General features: G+C 39.0%; 1 protein-coding gene across 1 annotated transcript in view; it reads left to right on the top strand.

Annotated features, from left to right (window-relative positions):
- Positions 1 to 47: 47 nt before the first annotated feature.
- WASL (WASP like actin nucleation promoting factor) overlaps positions 48 to 19,163 on the top strand; it is a 50,529-nt gene continuing 31,413 nt past the window's right edge. Inside the window, exon 1 of the mRNA XM_014877731.2 lies at positions 48 to 203. Within this exon, the coding sequence (XP_014733217.1) occupies positions 90 to 203 (114 nt within the window). The 5' untranslated portion in view covers positions 48 to 89. The remainder of the gene's footprint in view (positions 204 to 19,163) is intronic.

The following is a 19,163-nucleotide window of genomic DNA, read 5'->3' as shown; positions in this document are numbered from 1 at the left end:
GCCCCGGCGGCGGAGGAGGAAGGGGAGGAAGGGGCCGCGGGCGCCATCGGTCGCAGGGCGGCGAGGGCAGCGCCGGGCCGGCCCCGGCCATGAGCGGCGCCCCGCAGCAGCAGCCCCCACGGCGGGTCACCAATGTGGGCTCGCTGCTGCTCACTCCGCAGGAGAACGAGAGCCTCTTCGGCTTCCTCGGCAAGAAATGCGTGGTAAGTCCCGACCAGGGGGGCGAGGGGACTGGGGCACCCCCAGCCGCCCTACTAGGGCGCGGCGGGTCGAGGCCCGGGGCCGGCGGGGGCGTGCGAGGACAGCCTGGCCGGGCGCTGGGAAGTTGAGGCTGCGGAAGTTTCATCCTGCTCCACTGCCCCGTCCCGGTGTCGGGAGGGGGCCGGCCCTCGCAGGCCTCGCTGCCTGCCCGGCTCGCCCGCAGCGCAGGGCGGGGAGCGATGAACGGCGGCGGCGGCGGCCCCTCGGCCGGCCCGGTCCGGCGGGTCTGCGGGCCTTGAGCGCCGGGCCCGGCCTCGCTCCCTTCGAAGCCGGGCGGCTCCGAGTCCTCCTCGAGCACCGGTGTGGGCGCCGTCCTTCCGCGCCTCGCTGTCCATCGGCATATGAGGCTCCCGCTGCCCTGCAGCCGACTCGTGCCCTGCAGGGGAACCGGCTGCAAAGGAGCAGCCGCGGGGCTCGGGGGGTAAAAGTACAATTGCTCGACGAGGCTGGGACGGCCCCAGGTGCACCAGCGGTACAACAAAGCAGTGTTGGACGAAGTTGTAGGAGGGCTCGTATCAGTGCTAGGCCTGCCTTGGGTTTAGTCTGTACTTTTCTTAGCCTAAACTACAGGTTCCTGTACTCAAATACCACTCAAATGCTGCATATTTTACTATTTCTATATCAGTAAGTTCGGTCTCAGAATACTTTCTTGCATGTAATGTAAAACTACTTACCTGTATTAAAGAACTATTTGAAAGCTTCAAAAGATAGCTACTTTAATTTGAAAAGAAGCTGCTTTTTTTAAAATAGATTTTTTAAAAACAATGGCTATTCTGGTGCTTTGCGTCCAGTACCTAAAATACTGTTAGGCACTTGTTGTAAAGCTATGGAGGATGTTTCATGAACTTAAAACTGTGACTTAAAGCAGGATATCCGTGTAATCATACTGATTCCACATAACTCTCTGGACTTTGAGATGGTATTGTTGATCATACTGACTGCTGCAAGGAAACCGTAAGATGCAGCAGCTGAACAGGAAGTAGAGAATATTCACGTTGAGGTGGTTAGATAAGATGCTGTCACACTAACTAAGTTGTGTGTCAGAAGGTATGACCCTAAAGTATGTATTTTGGAAAGTATAGATTTGTAGAAATGCTTCAGTTAATTTCAGGCAACGTTTCATGTCCTCAGCTTCTTTGCTAAGAAAGAAAAAACGATATCAACTTTTCTCTAAATATAAAAAAAGAGTGGATGAATTCATGTGTAAATTGATTTTTTTTTCTTGTCAGGTGAATGCACTTTTAATTTCTATTATACTCAGCTGTAAAACTTACCTAGTTAAGGTCCCAACTTTTCTGAATAAACAATAGGTTGAAAGGAGACTTGAAGTAAATATCAATGCAAGATCTAGGTGTCATGGGATTTATGGCTTGCTTGAAATTACACATTCTTCTGATTTACACTGAATGTTGGATGACTTTCCAATTGAGGTTCTTATAAATGTGGTCTGTTGTTTCCCCTTTTCCCCAGCCTTTTATGCTGTTAATCATTGGCTTATCTTAGTACAGTTGAGGTTCTCTGCTCAGTCTTGAGGACTTGAGTGTTGAAGGTATAGAGGTATTTAACTAGACTTTTTTGGCTTACTGTGTGGTGTGAATCAGAAATTCAGAAACAAGTGAACAGATTGAATATGCTGTCCCTTGGAGGGCATTGTCCTGAGCAGAGAAGTGGAATGAGTACCTGGAGATGGTAACAGCCTTGGCTGTCTAGCTTGAAACGACAGTATCTCTTGGTATCTTGGTACTCTTGACCTCCTACCTTGACTCAACATGCTATGCTGATAAATGCCTTTTTGCTGTAACATTCGTGATATTTGATCTTATAATATCCATGTTTGAATTACTCATTAGTGAAATTTCAGACTGTAAGTGCTGCTTTTTAAGAAAGGAAAATTTTGTGAGTTCTGTTGAATGCTCTTGCAATCACCTGAAATATCTGAGCTGTCTTGCTGCTGCAGGTGGTGTTTCTGTTGCTCTGGAACATGGAGAGGCTACTGGATGTGATGTGTATCAGCCACATAGACATAATTTTAGGTTTTGTTTGACTAGACCTGTGTTTAGATCACTACTGCAATGAACACTAGAGGAAAATTGAGACATTAAACTATGCTCCTAAGGTACTCTGTGTAGTAATAATTTATAGAGTTCTTAATGGACACCATAGTGCTGCTATCAGGCCTGAAGGGCTTAGTTAAAGGAAGCATGTGGTGATCTGGAGCTGATTTATTTCAGTCTTTCCCTTGTTTCTGACTGGTAACACGGCAGCTATTTTGAAATAACATTGAGGATTCAATCACCTGATTTTTGTTTTATGGAAAAGCAAAGGAATTTATTAAGTAGTCTAACTTTGATTGAGTACTCACAGTCTGTGAACTCAGAAATGGACATAGTTCCAATGGCGTCTTAAGTAATGATGCCTGATAGAAAAATTTCCTGTGAGTGGGGGAAATGGTGAAGAGCTGTCGCTCTGTGTTGCTAAGGTTGATACCATTTTACAGACTACTACTGGTATTTCGAGAAGCTCGCTAGTTAGCAAGTGTGGATACAGAGGGTAATTGATTTTTTTTCTACTCTTTTTTTCTTCCCTTCCACTTGCTGAGCTGTAAAATGTTTATCTGAATCTATAAGCAATTAAAATACCTTTGCCCATGACAGATCAGGCTTTCAAAACCAAGCCACTGGCTAATAGTCAAAGATGTAGCTATAGTTAATTTGGGTGAAATATTAATCCAGATTTAGAACTACTTACAGAATGTAACCAGCCTAAAGCCCTTTAGGACTTCCATTATTTAGGCATGTAACTAATTTTCGTTGAGGTTTGTGACCTTTGTTATCTAGGTCAGCTGTAAAACTTGCTACGTCTAAAAGGTTTGCAATAACTTTTTAATAATAATGTAGAAATAAAATTTTATGTACATTTATACTAAGGAGAGCTATGAGGTTAGTTATGTGCATATTAATGATTTTTTTGTGGTTATGCCCAGCTTAGAAGTTTTTACAGAAGTTCTGGTTAGTTAAAAATCATTACTTTAAATAGCGATGAGAAAAAGTAAATGCTAGGTGTCCCTTTTATAATCTGTAATAAAGAAGTTTTATAATTTGCGTGATCAATATTGGTCAGAGATGTCAGTAATGAAAAACTGGTTTATTCTGTAGAAATGATTTTGAGAGGCCTTAGGAAACAAAGAAAAAAAGAGAATTATGTACTCGGTAGCATTAGAAGCAGGTAAAATGGATTATGGGTATTATATGCTGCTTAGAAGTGGGACTCAACACTTGGATAAGTGTAATGAATAAGGCTAGGAATATGTTGTTCTTTGTAAGGTCCTGCCATGGTTCATATGGTAAACAGGAACTGGTGATGGATGCAGAAAGAGAAGTGACACAGCAGTAAGCTAGCTAAGAAAACTGTTTTGGCTGCTTTTAAAGGTGCATGTGACCAGAATAAGTTTGTATATCAGACCCAAAGAACAAATTGCAGTAATAGTTGAGATAAAACAAAATTAAAACTTGAATGGCAGTTATAGCTCTTAATTGATAAGAATTAAATGTTTTATCAGGAAGGGACTTGTAAGATTACATGTGTTTATAAGACTTGAAGTTAGATTGCAGGTGTAAGTAATGGGTAACTTCACGTGTCTGAGAAGTGTTGGAACTCCTCAGTTTGAGTTTAGGCTGCAGTCTGTACACCTAAAAACCATCGACATTGCAGTTTAAGAAGGACTTATGCCCTGTACAGGTCGGGAGAACTGAGTCATTAATTCAGTGGTAATTCTCTCATCTTTGTTTTAAATGAGATGTGGTGGGAGAAGATAAAGTTTAAAGGATGGAGTTTTGTGGAACAAAAGAGTATTGAGAATTACACCTGGATTTCTTTATAGATTTGCTCTGTTCTACAAAAGACATGTAGCATCTTTAGACACCTCTAGTATCCACTATAGTGAGTTCCCTGGACAACTTCTCAGTGATAGTCTTCCATTCTAGAGGGAATGATAGTGGAGTTTTGACAGTTCCTTTGTACCAAACCTGTGCCTACAAAACTGATTTTCGCGGTAATGGATATCAGTCTGTAGAGCAAGTGGTACAATGACTGACCTTATCATAGTGTGTTTCTCATGCTCTTTCTCCTCACAGCTTGCTATCCATGTCTTTACAGCATATTTCAATGCCTTAGCTTATTTACCCATGGGTGAGAAATGTTTTGAGACCACTTGGGAACAGTCTAGAAGGCACTGCATCTCATAGCTGTATTTGAGACACAGCGTCATTTACAAAGCGTGGGATATAGTTAAGGAGTAAAAGACAGAAATTTAGGTGTTAAAATCCCATAAGTGTCCATAAACCTCTACCTTATGTGCTGGACAAATTGTGTCATGACACAAGGAGTGAGTCCAGCAACAAGTTTCAGTCACTGTGTCTCTGTTGTGAAGCATTATGTATTGCTGAGTGAAGGGTGATCTACTAAGATAGACCTGGAGCCTGCACCTTGCTCTGTTAAGGCTTCAGCATTATAACATTCTCTTCTGAGCATCTTTGTAGATATATTTTATCTGTTTTGAAGGCAGTCAAGTGCCGGAAGTCTCTCAGCATCTCTGTGGTTAATCAGATGGTCAGGTATGCCACTCATGCTACTGATAAGTGCTCTGGAATCCTACGGTATACATACACAACAGGATGAAAACAATTTGTAGTCACAAGATGTTGTGTTGTAACTTACTGTTTTTTCACAGCTAGGAGTCATACTAAGGAATTTAGAAGACGATACAGTTTTAATGCAGTATTCAGGTGAACAGTCAAATTTTGACTGCAAGTTTTTCACCAAGATGTCCAGATAGTCCTTGCTTAGGAGACCCAAGGAAGAGCTAGGTTCTTGTTAGAAGATAGAGTTTGCTATTTCATGCAAATTTGTAAATGTAAAGACTACTTTGTTCTTCCTTTAATGGAAAATTGATGGGATTTCTTGGCTTTATCTGCTTGTAAATATTGTTTTGAATTTATCGCTAGAATGTTTTTCTCTGGTTATTCTGGGGCTCTGCAAGATTTAGTACTAGCTGAATTTATCACAAGTGAAGAGTGGAAGATCCATCTTGTAAGAACCATGCAGTTTTGGGCTAAAAACATTTTAATGGGGAATGCTCTAATTTTAGATCTTATATTTCTGTTTTTGAAAAGGTTTTGGTACTTCTGCCTGAAAAAATCTCACCATTCTTTTTCTTTAGAACTTACTATGACTCTTATTGCTCTACTTTTAATAGTGCCAGCATTAAGAACTCATCTACTGCTTTTATTGATAGTGGCTGCAGGTGCCAGCAATTGCCACTGGAAGCTTCTAGCTTAGTGCTGGAATGGGTGGAGTGAAGCATTCAGGATATTTGTATTTGATGAGCGAGTGCCACCTAGGAACTTTGTAGTTCATTAACCAACATGGAAAAAGGCCCGATCCTGTCACTGAGCTTTTATAGGCAGAACTGTCTGCAGAATAGATGGGGTTTGTGGAGCTCTAAATGCTCCGTTTGCTGAGAAAATTTGCTGTTGACTTGAAGCTGTGTGGTAAGATTTATAGCGTCTTCTCTTCCAGTGAGCTAGTCTCTTGAGGAATCTTTGTAGTACAGAAATAAAACTTGGTGTACAGGAGACTTATGATTTCATTACCTAATACCTAGATAATAAAATACAGAAAGTAATGAAAATGTGTCACAGGCACTAGACAGAGTTGCTTATTGGTTGGTTAGGGTACAGTTTCCTGAAGAAACGCTGACATTGTGTTACCTAGCACGGAGGGATTTTTTTTTTCCTTTATTGGCTAGTTTGTTTTCCTTTTAACAGTAAGTCTTGCAGAGTGGATTTAGTGGATCTAGAAGTGTATCTTCATGGGTGGTTTTAAACAGCCCACTATACTGGTACATGACTCAGATGCTGTGCAAGATAGTTTAGTTTCTCTGGGTATTTGCTTGGGTACACTGCCACACTATCTTTTGTGGTTACCAGACATGTTGATGCCTGGATATCCAATAAAATGGGAACAGTAGATGTGCATTTTCCTTCGGGGCAATTGTAGTTAAATTTGAAGATCCTTAAGTGTGGTCATCACATGACAAGAGCAGTGTTCTAAAAAGTCCAAATAGAAAAATAAAAGATGCAATTCAAACAATCATAGGGACACCTTCTTAGAAAGCTGCTCACTTACTTAATTCTTAAAATTTAGTAGTGTTTTCTCAGACACTTCTGAGTTAAAGGTAGACAGTTTTGCTGACACTTCTTTATGCATTAAATGATACTTTAGGCATCTCAAATTAGAATGTCTGTGTTAAGAATATATGATTCTGGAGTAAGTTTATTAAATGAATTACTCAGTTCCTGTAGACATAATGTTCTGTGGAGATGATCATTGCTGGCAAGGAAACTGTTGCTGCAGAGCTCAATGACACATTTGCAGATTGCTTCTCACTTTAGGCACTTGCTTTCATACATGCATCCCCACCTTGGTGAGGCTGTTTTCCCTCTGCTGTTTATTTAACTGTCCTTAAAATCCTCACTCTTAAGGCAGCGTTTTCTTTTTAGGTTTTCTGAGAAACAGTGTTAATACATTTTTCAGTGTTAATACATTTCCAGTGTGTCTAGCTTAAAGCTGAAAGATCACATTAAGGCTGTTTCTATTTCTGTAAGACAGTTTCACACACCATTTTCCCCTGTAGAGCTTTGTGTAATTCAGAATTTCCCTGCATTCATCTCGTTTCCCTTCAATGCAAATGTGTTATTTTGCCTTTATCTCCCCTTGTTCATTAGCCATTAGCAACATCAGGGTGGTGTATTTAGTGAGCACAGGTAAGTTCCGGTATAAGCATCTTTTGCACATTAAGGTACTGTGCCTGCAATTTGAGAAACACCGAGTAGCAAAAAAAAGTGTGACTTTTGCCTTTTTGAACAGAAAACTGTTTTTCATTATTTGAACTCTCAATTTCGCAAAGATAGTTCTTGCCTCTGAGATTGCAAATCCTTTCTAAAAACACATTTACTTCAAGTATTACTGATGATAATGGTTTTCCAAAAGTTAGCCAGCACTGGCTGAGATTAAGTAACAAGCCATAGTACTTTTCTTTCTGCCTAGGCTGAAGAACAAGAATTTGAAAGTGGGAATTTGGCAGTAAATTTTAAATGTTTTCTCCCCTCTCAAGGTCACAGCCAATTTACCTGTTCGTGATTTGTGGATAAGAAATTAATATTAATTTGTGGTATTAATATTTTTCTGTGTTGGGGATAAAGAAAAGTGAGATTTTTTAATAACTTCCGTAGTACATTTTGTAACAGAAGCAGTAATTTATTGACTTTAAAAGAATTTTCTATTTTAGGAATCAATTTAACCACTATTTCTTTTGTAAGCCCCATCCTGCTGATGTACCTTGAAGTCCTGCATAGTGACCTCTGCTCTCCAAATCTCGTGTCTCTGCATTGTCACGTTCACCTGTACTCTCTTAACACACATGCTCTTTTTATGCTTTTAGTGAATTTTCTGTCCTGTCCCAGTAACAGGGTTTCCTCCTTTCCTGTTTTCCTCTTGCACCTCAAGTGTTTTCAGAATCTTACTTTCTTCCTTCAGCTCCTGCATCCAAAATCTGTGCAAAGATCTCCAGGTAGGACCAACTCTTCCTCACCATTCTCTCCTCCACTCTCTTATTCCCCCTCCTCAGTTCCTCAAATGCTTTGTTCTTGAGGCTGAACAGAGGAGGATCTGATTTGTGTCTCATGAGATGTGTAGTCCTACCCATATGCAGTGCTGGGATAGACATAGCATATATTGTAGCTCAGCAGAGCATTGCACAAGGAAAGTCATGAGGAGAGGAGGCAGTGTCCATGCCAGGCATCTGTTTGCTGATGCAGACGTGGAGTGCACTTGAGCCTGAGACCTGGCCATTGCACATTTCTTACCTGTATTGTCTTCACTGGCCAAAGTCATTGTTAATGTTGTTATAGGGAAGAGAACTTTTAGTGGATATGAGAAGGGTACACAGACACAGGGGTGTGATATTCCTCAGGCTTTTTGCACTGCTCCACCCTTCACTGCTGCTTCTCCAGGCAGGACCGGACTCTCCAGTTTGTAAGCTGCTATATTAAGAAACTGTATACTGGAAGATACAGCTTCAGCAACTCTACAGGCATAGATTTGAAACCACAGAATTGCTTAGTCCTGCTTCGACTGAACTGTAAGTTATTTCCTGCTCCTCTAACCATGTGACAGCTCTTTCTGAGCATAGCTAAGATGTGGTCATTCTTTCTAAGTAGACATTTTTTCCCTTTACTCCCCCTCAGTCAGCCAAAGCAAACAGAAACATCACTTGGCTTATGACACTAAATATACACAAAGGCATCCAAATAAGCTTCTCTCTGTAAAACTGCGCTTGATTTTTGTGGTTAACTGAAAAGAGGAAGAAAACTATGAACATCCTGTAGTGGTGTGTGTTCTGTGCAATACCACAGGCAAAAACTTCCCCTTGCATTTGCAGAGAAGGAAGCAATAGTGTCTAACAATTTAAAAGCAGGGCTATTTTTTTTTCTTTATTTGCTTTAGGTTTTAGTTAAGAGTATCTCAGGTATGAAATTCATAATTTATGCATTTATAAGCATTTGTATTTTTAGCAGCCTGATAATTAACAGTTCTAAAAAATTCAGGATTTAAGCCTAATTTTGTACAATGTTATGTGAACCAATCTCTTTTAGCCATACAATAGGTGTTGTAATTTGACCTTTCTTAAACAATGTTGGCTTCTTTGTGTTAACTGTACTGTTAGCACTGTGCTCAGTTTGTCTAGCTGGAACTTTAAAACCTTGTATAGCTCTAAATTTTAAGTGTGATTGCAACAGAAAATCCTGCTTGTGCTTGATTTCTAGAACTCAGTAGCAATTCAATACACCTCTTCTTTATTTTTAAAAATAGTTTTGTCTTTGGGAGATTTATCCATACCATATTCAGGTGCCAGTATTTCTGTGCCTGAGAAACTGATAATACAACTGTTGTCCCTGTTCAGGGCATGCCCTTCCTTGCCTTAGTTCAAACATCTAGATGCAACCTACATATAGTTGTGTTACAGTTTTGTTTGATAGGATGCATGGAGATGGATTTGGTGCTAAATGTTTCGCTGGGATATGTAGATCTCACTTCATGTTTTAACTTCATCTTTTTGTGTCATTTAGGAGGTCTTGCTTTGAATGCTTCAGTTCATCATTGAGGCTTTTTCTTAACAGCCTCTTTGAACAACTCTGGTCTTTTCTGGCTGTAAATGATAAATCCTGTTTGTTTCTCTGTCCTCTTTTCATATTGTTTATGAAACTTGATTATCAAAAATGTAAATGCTCATGCTGCTGCTCTAGGCTTCGCCCTGCGTTACCAAGAGTCCATCTCTCACACTGGCTTTACCTGTCTGGACCATACCTTTATGTTGCTGATAACATTTAAGCTTGGTGGCAGAAGGATGCATCTTGTCCTTTTTCTCACCTCTGGTCTGTCAGCCAGCTAACATACTGGTAGCTAACAAACGTAAGTGGGGCAGTAGCATGAACTCAGCACTGTTCCATGACTGTCCATGGTGTTAGATTTGTTGGCACGCTTCCTGGTGCAGTTTTGAGTGCTAGCCTAGTAGTTGCTCAAATTAATATTGAGTGTGGTTTTGAGATTAGAGTGGTGTAAACAGCTCCTGGTACATCCTATGGTGTACAGCCATCATTACCCAATTTTTGTTGCGATGGGAAGAGAGTTTGTTCCTCTGTGCATGTATGCATTCTGCACTGTTTCCTATCATGTGCAGAAAGTGGCCCAGGTCTTAGTAACTCCTATCTGCACAACCAGGGAAATTTGCAAGGAGACAATAGCAGTTCTGGGGATGGGGACATGTGAACTGTCTCTTCTAGCATTGTCAGTAGCATGTAGATCACAGAGTAAGGGGCAGATCTGCTGCTGTCCACGTAACTGTCTACTTTGACATTAAGTTCAAGTCAAACTTGGTTTTCCTGCCAGCAGCAAAATTCAGTATTGTCTTTTTATTCCTAGAAATTGCTTTTGGAAACCTGAGGAAATGCAGGTGCCTAGAAGTTTGCAGCAGACGGAAGTGTGCCTGTGCATGTAATCACCTGCTGCAGTGGACAAATTATCAAGTCTATTTGATACTGATACTGTTAACACAAGCTCATAAGGTTTCTGATCTCTGATTTCAGGAGATAAAAAAGAGATTTTGCCTTCCGGTAAGGAGATGTAGCTGACTTGTAGCTGTGCTTCTACAAAGCACATGAGGTACAGCAGGGATGACCTTAAAGGATGCTGCATTTCTTTCACTTTTTGTTTGCAGAGCAATGACCTACCAAGAAAATGTATCCTGTCTGAAGGTTTCTTTTCTGATGAGTAGTTTGTAAGTAATTTAAGAAAAGTTCTGTGTACCCTTAGAGCCTCCAGGGATGTACTTCTCTTGGAATCCTACCTGAAGTTGCATTTTGGAGTGTTATAGCAGTTTACTGTCAGCTAAGATGCAATAATTTGTTTCCTGATTGAGCTCCAGAGACTGTTCTAGGGTATGAAGTAGTGTAATTAGTGATAGTTTAATCATCACATACTCTGTCTGTTCTGATATCTCACCTTAATCATCGGTTCTGTCTGGGGTGTAAAGGTATGAGCACAGGAAACTTTAAAGTTCATTCCGTCTTCTATATCCACAAGATCTCCTACATGGTGTTTGCATGCCTCAGTTCTGTAAACACTTCTCTCAAGTTTTTATTTTATCATTTTTTCCGCTTGAGTCTCTGGTTATTCCCTCTCTCCCTTTAGGCCGTATTTTTTTACCAATGTCACTTGTATAAGTCAGCGCTGGCAGGAGCTGGTCCCCTGGTGAGACTTGGTGCTGTGCAAACAGTTCTCTTCTACAACAGGTAGCATTTGCTTCAGAGCAGAAGGTAGATAACAATCTGTCCTGGATTTAGAAGCTGAGTGGTTTTAGGCTTTATTTCACGATGGTGACTTGCATGTCAATTCTGGCTGCGATAATTGTTTTAGCAATAAAATGTTGCAGTACCAATATCCATTTGACTGGAAATAACTTCTCCAAGGTCACTGCATACAGAAGATATCATTATGATGCAAGTCTGAATAAGCAAAGGCTGTTATGTAGTGTGCTTATTCCAAATAAAGAAATCAGCCACGAATACAGATGTCTGCCATGCATCATCAAAGCTATTTTTCAGTTCAGGCACTCTGGGCACTTTAGGTGCAGCGTGGTGCTTGGTTTGTCAGAGTAACCTAGTACTGGAATGAGCTGACTGTAATGTCACTTCTTGGAGTCTGGAATTCTCCAGACTGGAGCAGCAGAGGACTGTTGCATTTGTTTCAGAACTGAAGCTTTTATGTAGGGATTGGCAGATTTAAAGATCTTAGTTCCACATAATCTAGTAAAAAACTCTTGAGCTGCGTATCATTGCACATAACATGGTGGATTGTAGTGGCCGTCTGAAGGATGCACTTTTGAGTAACAGATGTTCAATGGGACACTTCCATTGATGAAGCTGACTAGCCTTCAATTTATTCTGCCAATCTGCTCTCTGTGCCCAGAAATAGAATGCACTGTCAGGAAATAAATCGTTTTTTATCTACCCCACCCCACAAGGTGTTCTCAAGATCCAGCTGTGTTACTGGCACTCTTCATCACCATATCTCTGTAGGAAGTGTTTGTACCACAGTGTTAAAGCTTCTGACAGTTTATCTCCTAGGTCTTTTGAGGACCCGGTTACACAGACTTAAATCTGATATACACACAGTCAACCATACTGAACTTCCAGAAATATATTGCTATTATGTAGATCCCACACTTGTGATAATTTATTGCAGGAGACTGGGAGAGGTACCCTATTTCTATATTCATGTAAAGTCTCTCGAGTAGGTATAATTTTTCTTGAATTCTGTCTTAGTGAGGTAACCAGCTTGTTTTTTGTCTAAACTATATACTCATGGGAGTAGTATTGTCTGTCATAAACATAGCATCAAGAGTTTTCTGTTTCTATACTGATAGATTGAGGCTGTTCAGGTGCTCAGAGCAATTGATGTAGTTAGTTGATCATAAAGGAAGGGAATATCCGCACAAAAACTGGAAATCCAAAGTCTTCTTGACAAGGGGTACTTTCTTTCAGTCATTGGGATTTAAGGTGCATCAGTGCCCTTACAGAGGAATATCTTGTTTCCAAAGGTGTTAACATCAGAAAAAAAAATCAGTATGTCACTAACAACTTTTATCTGTTCAATGATTATAACTAGCATTTATTATATATGTTTTTATTATGTTAGTATGGTGTATCAATTTGCCTGCTGATTTTATACTGTCATAAAAGCATTGTAATATATTGCGTAGGTGGATGTTTTCAGAATAGTGACAAACACTTGACTTGACAAAAAAGCAGTTGTCATTTCTCCCACGGAGCAGGAAGCAGTAACACTGAGCATGTTAGCCTCTGTCAGCTCCAGAACAGACTCGGAGACTTGCAGTAAAGTAGTTCAGCAATTGAAGCATGTAATGCTTCAAATCTGATGCTTGATTAGGATAATAATACTGACTTATTGGACTGCAGTGCAATACAGGTTGGTGGTTGTCAGTGTTACAACTTCACTGTGATCCTAAGCAAAGCTATCTTAAGATCTTTTTAATTTAAATTAATATTTTGGCTTAACTTGCTGTATTTTATTAATTCAGACAATATTCACCAAAAAAATTAAAGGTCAGTTTTAGACCAAATGTTTCTTTTAGCTGTTCTTTGAAATAAATATTTTCTGTCCAAAGAGTTCTTAAAATGACTTTACTGTGTCCATGTTAATTATATTGGTGTGACTTTGTGGATTCTAAACTCTTATATAAATAAGAGTCTAATAAATATTGATTTTCTCTATTGTAGACTTTGTTTCTCATATAAGACTAGTACTGTTTTAAGTAGAGTGAAATAATTTTTATATTACTTGTAAATTCAGGTGGGTACGAATAACTTTTGATGTAGCATGAATGTTACTACTGTTGAACAATGTTCACAAGTTGCAAACAGGAACACAGCAGTTAAGGGGAGCTAACTATTTTCAAATTAATATGAGGGTGATTTTGTTCTGATCAGTCAGACATTCGTATTTAGTAATTAAAGATTGAGAACAATATCATTGTATCTGTTCCTCCCCATTCTATGTGAACTTGTACTGCCAGCTCTGCACTGAAAGAAAAAAATAAGTATTGCGTGATACTTTAATTTTTGTCTTAAATTGGAAACTGGTGACTGGATATGGACACCCTAGGGTTAAGTGCAGTGGAAAAATACATCCTGCTGCTCTCTTTCTACAACATTTTTCTTGTATAAATAAACACTTTTTCATTAAATTTAAATAAGTAGATTCTTTACAGTTTTTGGTCTTCTAGGTATGTTCAGTAGAGCAAGCAACTTCATTATAAGAAACCATAAGGAGTTATAGAAGAATTTTGGCTTCAGGGAAGGAGTTTTCCCATTCAGCAACCCTCTGCATTTATTTTCAGATAGTGGGTAGTAAGTTCGGAAAGGAAATTGTCAACTCCATTGTTAATATCTGAATTTCAAAATAATTCTTAATGTGAACTTTTTATTAAGTTGGAGCTTGGCAGAGCTCAGTTGTATTAATTTCTTTTTTCACCCTGGAAATTGAATATTGCAAACTCAGCAATTCGTTCCTTAAGGTTGGGTGTTTTTTCTCTTCGGTAAACTACACTCTAATATTACCTTGTACTACTCATTTAGACAATCAACAGAGAGAGTGTAACAAAACTACAAATTATTTTTCGGCAGGGACTTTTCTGTAGTAGTAGAAATTGAAGGTTTGTAATACCTGACCTGAGAGTTTAGACACAAATCTTGAGCTGCAAAGGCCATGCTACAGTGAAGTTTTCAGCTCTTAGGGGAGTTTTGGGGGCCGAGTAGCAATGCCAAAAGCTAGTAAACTCTGCCTAGCATTTTTCAATGTAGCCTTAATCCTTTGTAAAGGAACCTAGATATAGCAGGATGATGAGATTGCCCTTATTGAAGGACGGTGTCAGAAATAGGATAGAGTGCCTAGTTTTCAAAGCGACTTTTTTTTGGTGCATTATCTTACTTTTTTTCCAGTGTTTACATACTGAGACTTCATGGATTATTATTGCTCAGGGGTAGTCATGTAATAGATCACTGAGAAATTCCAGGTACATGGGAAGTTTTGAGTCATACGTTTTGTACTCTTTAGTCTTCTATCTTAAGAATCACAAGTTAAATATACTGTGTAAAAAAATAAGTGTAATGGTGACTTACTGTTGGATCTCAGGAAACTGGAGTTTTCTGAGCTCTCTGTGCTTCCAGGCACAAACTCCCTGGAAAACATTGCACTGGGCCTAAAACCGTGGAGAAGACTTTTAAATATAAAAAATAAGTTAGAAATCATAAATGTGGAGTGGGTTAGATGTGTATTTTCACTGGGAGATGGGTTTTAAATTTGAGGTTTTTATGTATAGTGGTAGTTAGGGGACAAGATGGAGAATTTTGGGTGGTGTCTTTCTTCTTGTTCATCTTCTCTTCCTTCTTCACAGAACTTAGGTAGTTACCTTTAGATTGGTCAGTTGAAAGTCACTCTAGGGGTCATGGGAATCTATTATTGGGTCAAAGGTATAAATAATATAGGTGTAAAACTTTCATTGGTCTGTTTAGCTTTAAAAAGCCTTGAAACAGGCTCAGCTTAGAGCCATTTTGCCTACTTCTAGCAAGAAGCTAGAAGTGCTGCTATGCTTTCTGTAAATTTTGATAAGATACAATAAACAACCAAGTCCGAACACGAGAATCCTCCTCAATTGCCTTTTTAATAATCCTGGATCCAAACAAAAACAGATGAGACTGAGACAAACCACTAATCAGTGGTGCAAAAGCCTGGAAAGCCTCGAACACTCTTACAACTTACAAAAGCATTAGTAAGTTTGTTACAAAGAATTTGCAGCCATGGCTTGTCTAGAATGGAAATAGGTGATTTAAATCCTAAGCCTGAGATCCAAGTACATTTGGTCATCTAAAACCATCGTGCTGTGACACTGCTTCCAAACTAAAATTTACAGATAGGTGAATTTGAGTAGCTTTTGGCTTCCACAGCATGTTGGTAAATGTAGTGCTGGTACCTGCAAAGAAGGAGCCCCTTTGGGCAGTGATAATTGAAACTGTTAGCTGTAATAAATGTCACTAGACTCAAGGGGTGTCCCCATGGTAAAAGAATATCTGCATTTCCTTATCTAAAAGAGATGTGGAAATGAACCTGTCTTAACCTTTGCTATTAGCAGAGAAGATAATATTGACACATATCCCACATCCTCCAAAAATAATTTCTGTCTGTGACAGCATAACGCTTCATCAATAGTTCTCAAAGCACTTTATAGATTTAAAGGTCAGTATCTCCCTTACATGTTACAGATGAGGAAACTGAGGCACAGGGGAGAAAAAACACTGGTGTGCAACTTCTTGTTGCCAGAACGAAATGAAAACCACCAGTCTTCTGGGCATTCAGCTGGTGCCTAATGTTTTATCCTGCAGTAAACTTTGAATATGGCAAAGGATCATAGAACACTTTCATGCCTTTCCCCCGCCCCATGGTGTATCTACTTTTTACGACTTGTCACTGGGAATAATTATTCATAGCAAACTCAGTTGCTGGTATATATTTAAAAACAAAATCTTAAATGCAGTTGTGTTTTCTTGTATCTGATTTGAATTACCATAACTTCTGTTCAAATGTGAACTGCTCAAGGAGGAGTTTAATACATGTTGAATTGTGGCACAGTGAAAGTGTGAGGGGGGGTTGCATCTCTAAGTACCTTTATGTAAGTGGATTGAGTCTGCTTTACAAGACAGGACACAAGTTGTATGCACAATTGCAAGACCAGTTGCTGGCTATTATTCAAAGAGGTTTTACTTTTAATAGCCTTTTCTCATATTTCTTAATATTTTGAAGGGAGTTTTTGTTTTATGTTGGCATGTAATGAATGTGATCTTATAAAAGAGTTCTTTTAAAACAATTTAAGCTGTTTTATTTCAATCTTCCCTAAGTATGAAAAGTTAAAATTCCATATTATTTTCTGCCTTCAAGTGTAAAGATCATGTATAACGTTCACCTAAACATCATCTCTGCAAAGCAAATATTCTTTTTTTTTAATCTGTTTTTTTAAATCTGGACCTGGGAGTACCAAGTGGATGCTAAATAGCATTTCCAAGGGCTCATTAATGAGTGTTCCAGAGCTGGGATAATTAATGAATTCCTGAGGTTTATGCTTCACATCTTTTCCTTAATCAATTTAACTGATGTTCTACAGATTTTTATTTGTGAGCTTCATGATGCCTATATCATTGTGTGGGTCAGTAAGGAATTGCAGTGGATCGATGTAACTGAAAACATGGGCCTGAATTTTGATGTTTTTTTTCTCAAAGAACTCTCATATCTTCAAAGTATGATGATTTGCTTGTAAGAACCTGCATTTTATATGGAACTAGTATGTAGCATCTACAAAAATGTTACTGTGCAGAGAATGGAATGATTGAAGGCTGAAGAAAGAGGACCTTAGTGCATGAAGGCAGTGAGTTGCTGTAGAAGAGAAGGGAGTGTTGAGGGCAAGAAGCTGGGTTTTCTTACAGCTGGATGGGCAGTGGAACAAAACAGGAGAACTCCAGTTTTATCCTGTGCAGTGACTTGAATCTGCAATTTATGTGTATGACCATGAAACATAGTTTTGAGAATCGGTTAATCTATCTGTCTGTACAATGGTCTGGTTGTGTAAGGTTCATCCTAGTCTTGGGAGTCTTGATGGGTTTAAAGTGGATCAGAAGTGAAACATAGACTTCAGCGTTTTGTCTAAAAATTCCCTGAACTTTGGCAAGAAAAGTCTCACATGCTTTGAATCTGAATGTTTCTTGGGAGGCTGAAGAGGGAGTGGAACTGCAAGACAAAATGTCTTTAGTGAGAATTTCTGCTCCATGGCAGTAGACAGTGACAAATTTATGGAAAGCCTGTACACAGCATATTCTCTGTTTCTGAAAGTAACTCCAGAACACAAGTAAGTGTTTTACTTTGTGTGCTGTTCTGTAGCCAGTGAAGGTTTCGGCAACCTTAAGCAATGAGGTGCTGCTCAGTGAGTGATGCTGTGCAGGTAAACAGGAAGTGACAGTGTTCAGTTTGCTCATCAGTGGAAAACCCAGTTGTGTTATGTCAGCTGATAAATGATCTGCTAAACTGAGATAACCATGACCACAAGTACGCTGTAGATTACAGTATTCCAAGTTATGTCATATCTCAGGAAGGCTGAAGACTTCCATGTGCTGTCCTGAACTGAGGTTGTAGGATTAAAAAATATCTTCATGCTGTGTCTGATAAAAGAATGTCTCTCTTAATCATGTGCTGCTTGATTAGGTTTTATAAGCTATGCTGTTTGCCCACACCTTAATTGTTGGTTTTCTGTGATCCACCATTGAGCAATGTTTTGGAAAGGAGTTGGCCAGCTCTAACTGAACTGAGGGGTTGTAGGAGGTACTGCAAAGTCAAATGAATTTGTATCTGAAGACACTTGCTAAAATGTGAGCTGTCTGTACCAGGCTGACTGAGGATTAGAAGTGAAGGATGTCTTTACTGGACAACAGCAGACTTAAGTTCAGACAAGCACTTTATGGCTTAGATTGTCAAACATCAGTCCCTTGTTTCATCCCTTTTTTTGTTGTAATATCACTTACTGATCACTGATACCTTCTTCATATCAATAAAAGATCTTCAGTGTGGGTATTGCAGCTGATTTGTCTGCTATTAGGGCACAGGCAAGACAGGGAATCTTTTCTTAGATATTAGCTTTTAAAAAAAAATTACTTTAGGTTTCTTAATTCGTTAAATGTTTCATCTGTGTGTTGTGTGGAATTGCCTTCTCATGTTTCAGAAGTGATAGGAAATACCTAAAGTGGCTTTGTTATTTCTGAAAAAATTTCTTTCTTCCTTCTGCTTTCAAATGAGAACAAACAGCATCTCTTACATGGTGGCTTTATTTCTAATAGCCTAACTTTGTGTATAGGTGGAAAAAATTCACTATTTTCTTGGCATCTGTATATGTGGCATTTTTAAATCAGTGAGAAATCATGGGAAATTAATAAAATCAAAAGCAAGCTTTAAGTTTCAAATTGAACACTTGGTAATCATAGCAAATAATTTCGCAAGTAGTAGAACTGGTGAGGTCTCCGTGTTTTCAGCTGAGTAATTTTTCAGTTTGCACAAAATAAAGTTTTACTCACATGGTTGGATATTTACAAAAGGCTTTATTTTGTCAGTTCTGTCAAATAATGGGAAGTCTTGCTTTAGTTTTCCTGTCTTTGGAGCAGTCAGTTGGTCTTTGGAAAACAATGTCCTGTAAATGGCGTAAAAATTAGAAGATTATTTCTAGCTGCTTAACTTAAACTTCTGAAATTCTATATGTCTTATTTCTATGGGAAACATTTAAAATCATGTCGGTAATATCTGAAGATAGTTTTTTTGCAATATGCAATTGTCTTTATAGAAGAGATTCTTAATAATTCACTAAATATATCTTTAGAAGCTGTAATAGCTTTAAAAATTGAAGTAATCAGTTTGTCCAAATTAGAAATAAAGTAGTAATCAAATCCCCAGTGGATGAATGCTGTCACATGTAGACTCAGTTGTGAAGATTCTAGAGGCAACCTGGTGTAAAAACATAAATTATAAACCAGTCTGAGAGTTGCTAAATCTGACTGCTGAAAATCTAATTTTTTAGTCAAAATATTGTGGAGTCCTTGAAGAATATTTTTAGCACACACCCGTGTGCATGCTATCAAGTATCATCCCACTTTCTTTGTACAAGATGCAGTACC

The sequence above is a fragment of the Sturnus vulgaris genome, chromosome 5 (genome assembly GCF_052056855.1).
Source record: "Sturnus vulgaris isolate bStuVul1 chromosome 5, bStuVul1.hap1, whole genome shotgun sequence".
Taxonomy (NCBI): domain Eukaryota; kingdom Metazoa; phylum Chordata; class Aves; order Passeriformes; family Sturnidae; genus Sturnus; species Sturnus vulgaris.
The sequence above is the reverse complement of the archived record's forward strand: the minus strand, read 5'-3'. Positions and strand labels throughout refer to the sequence as shown.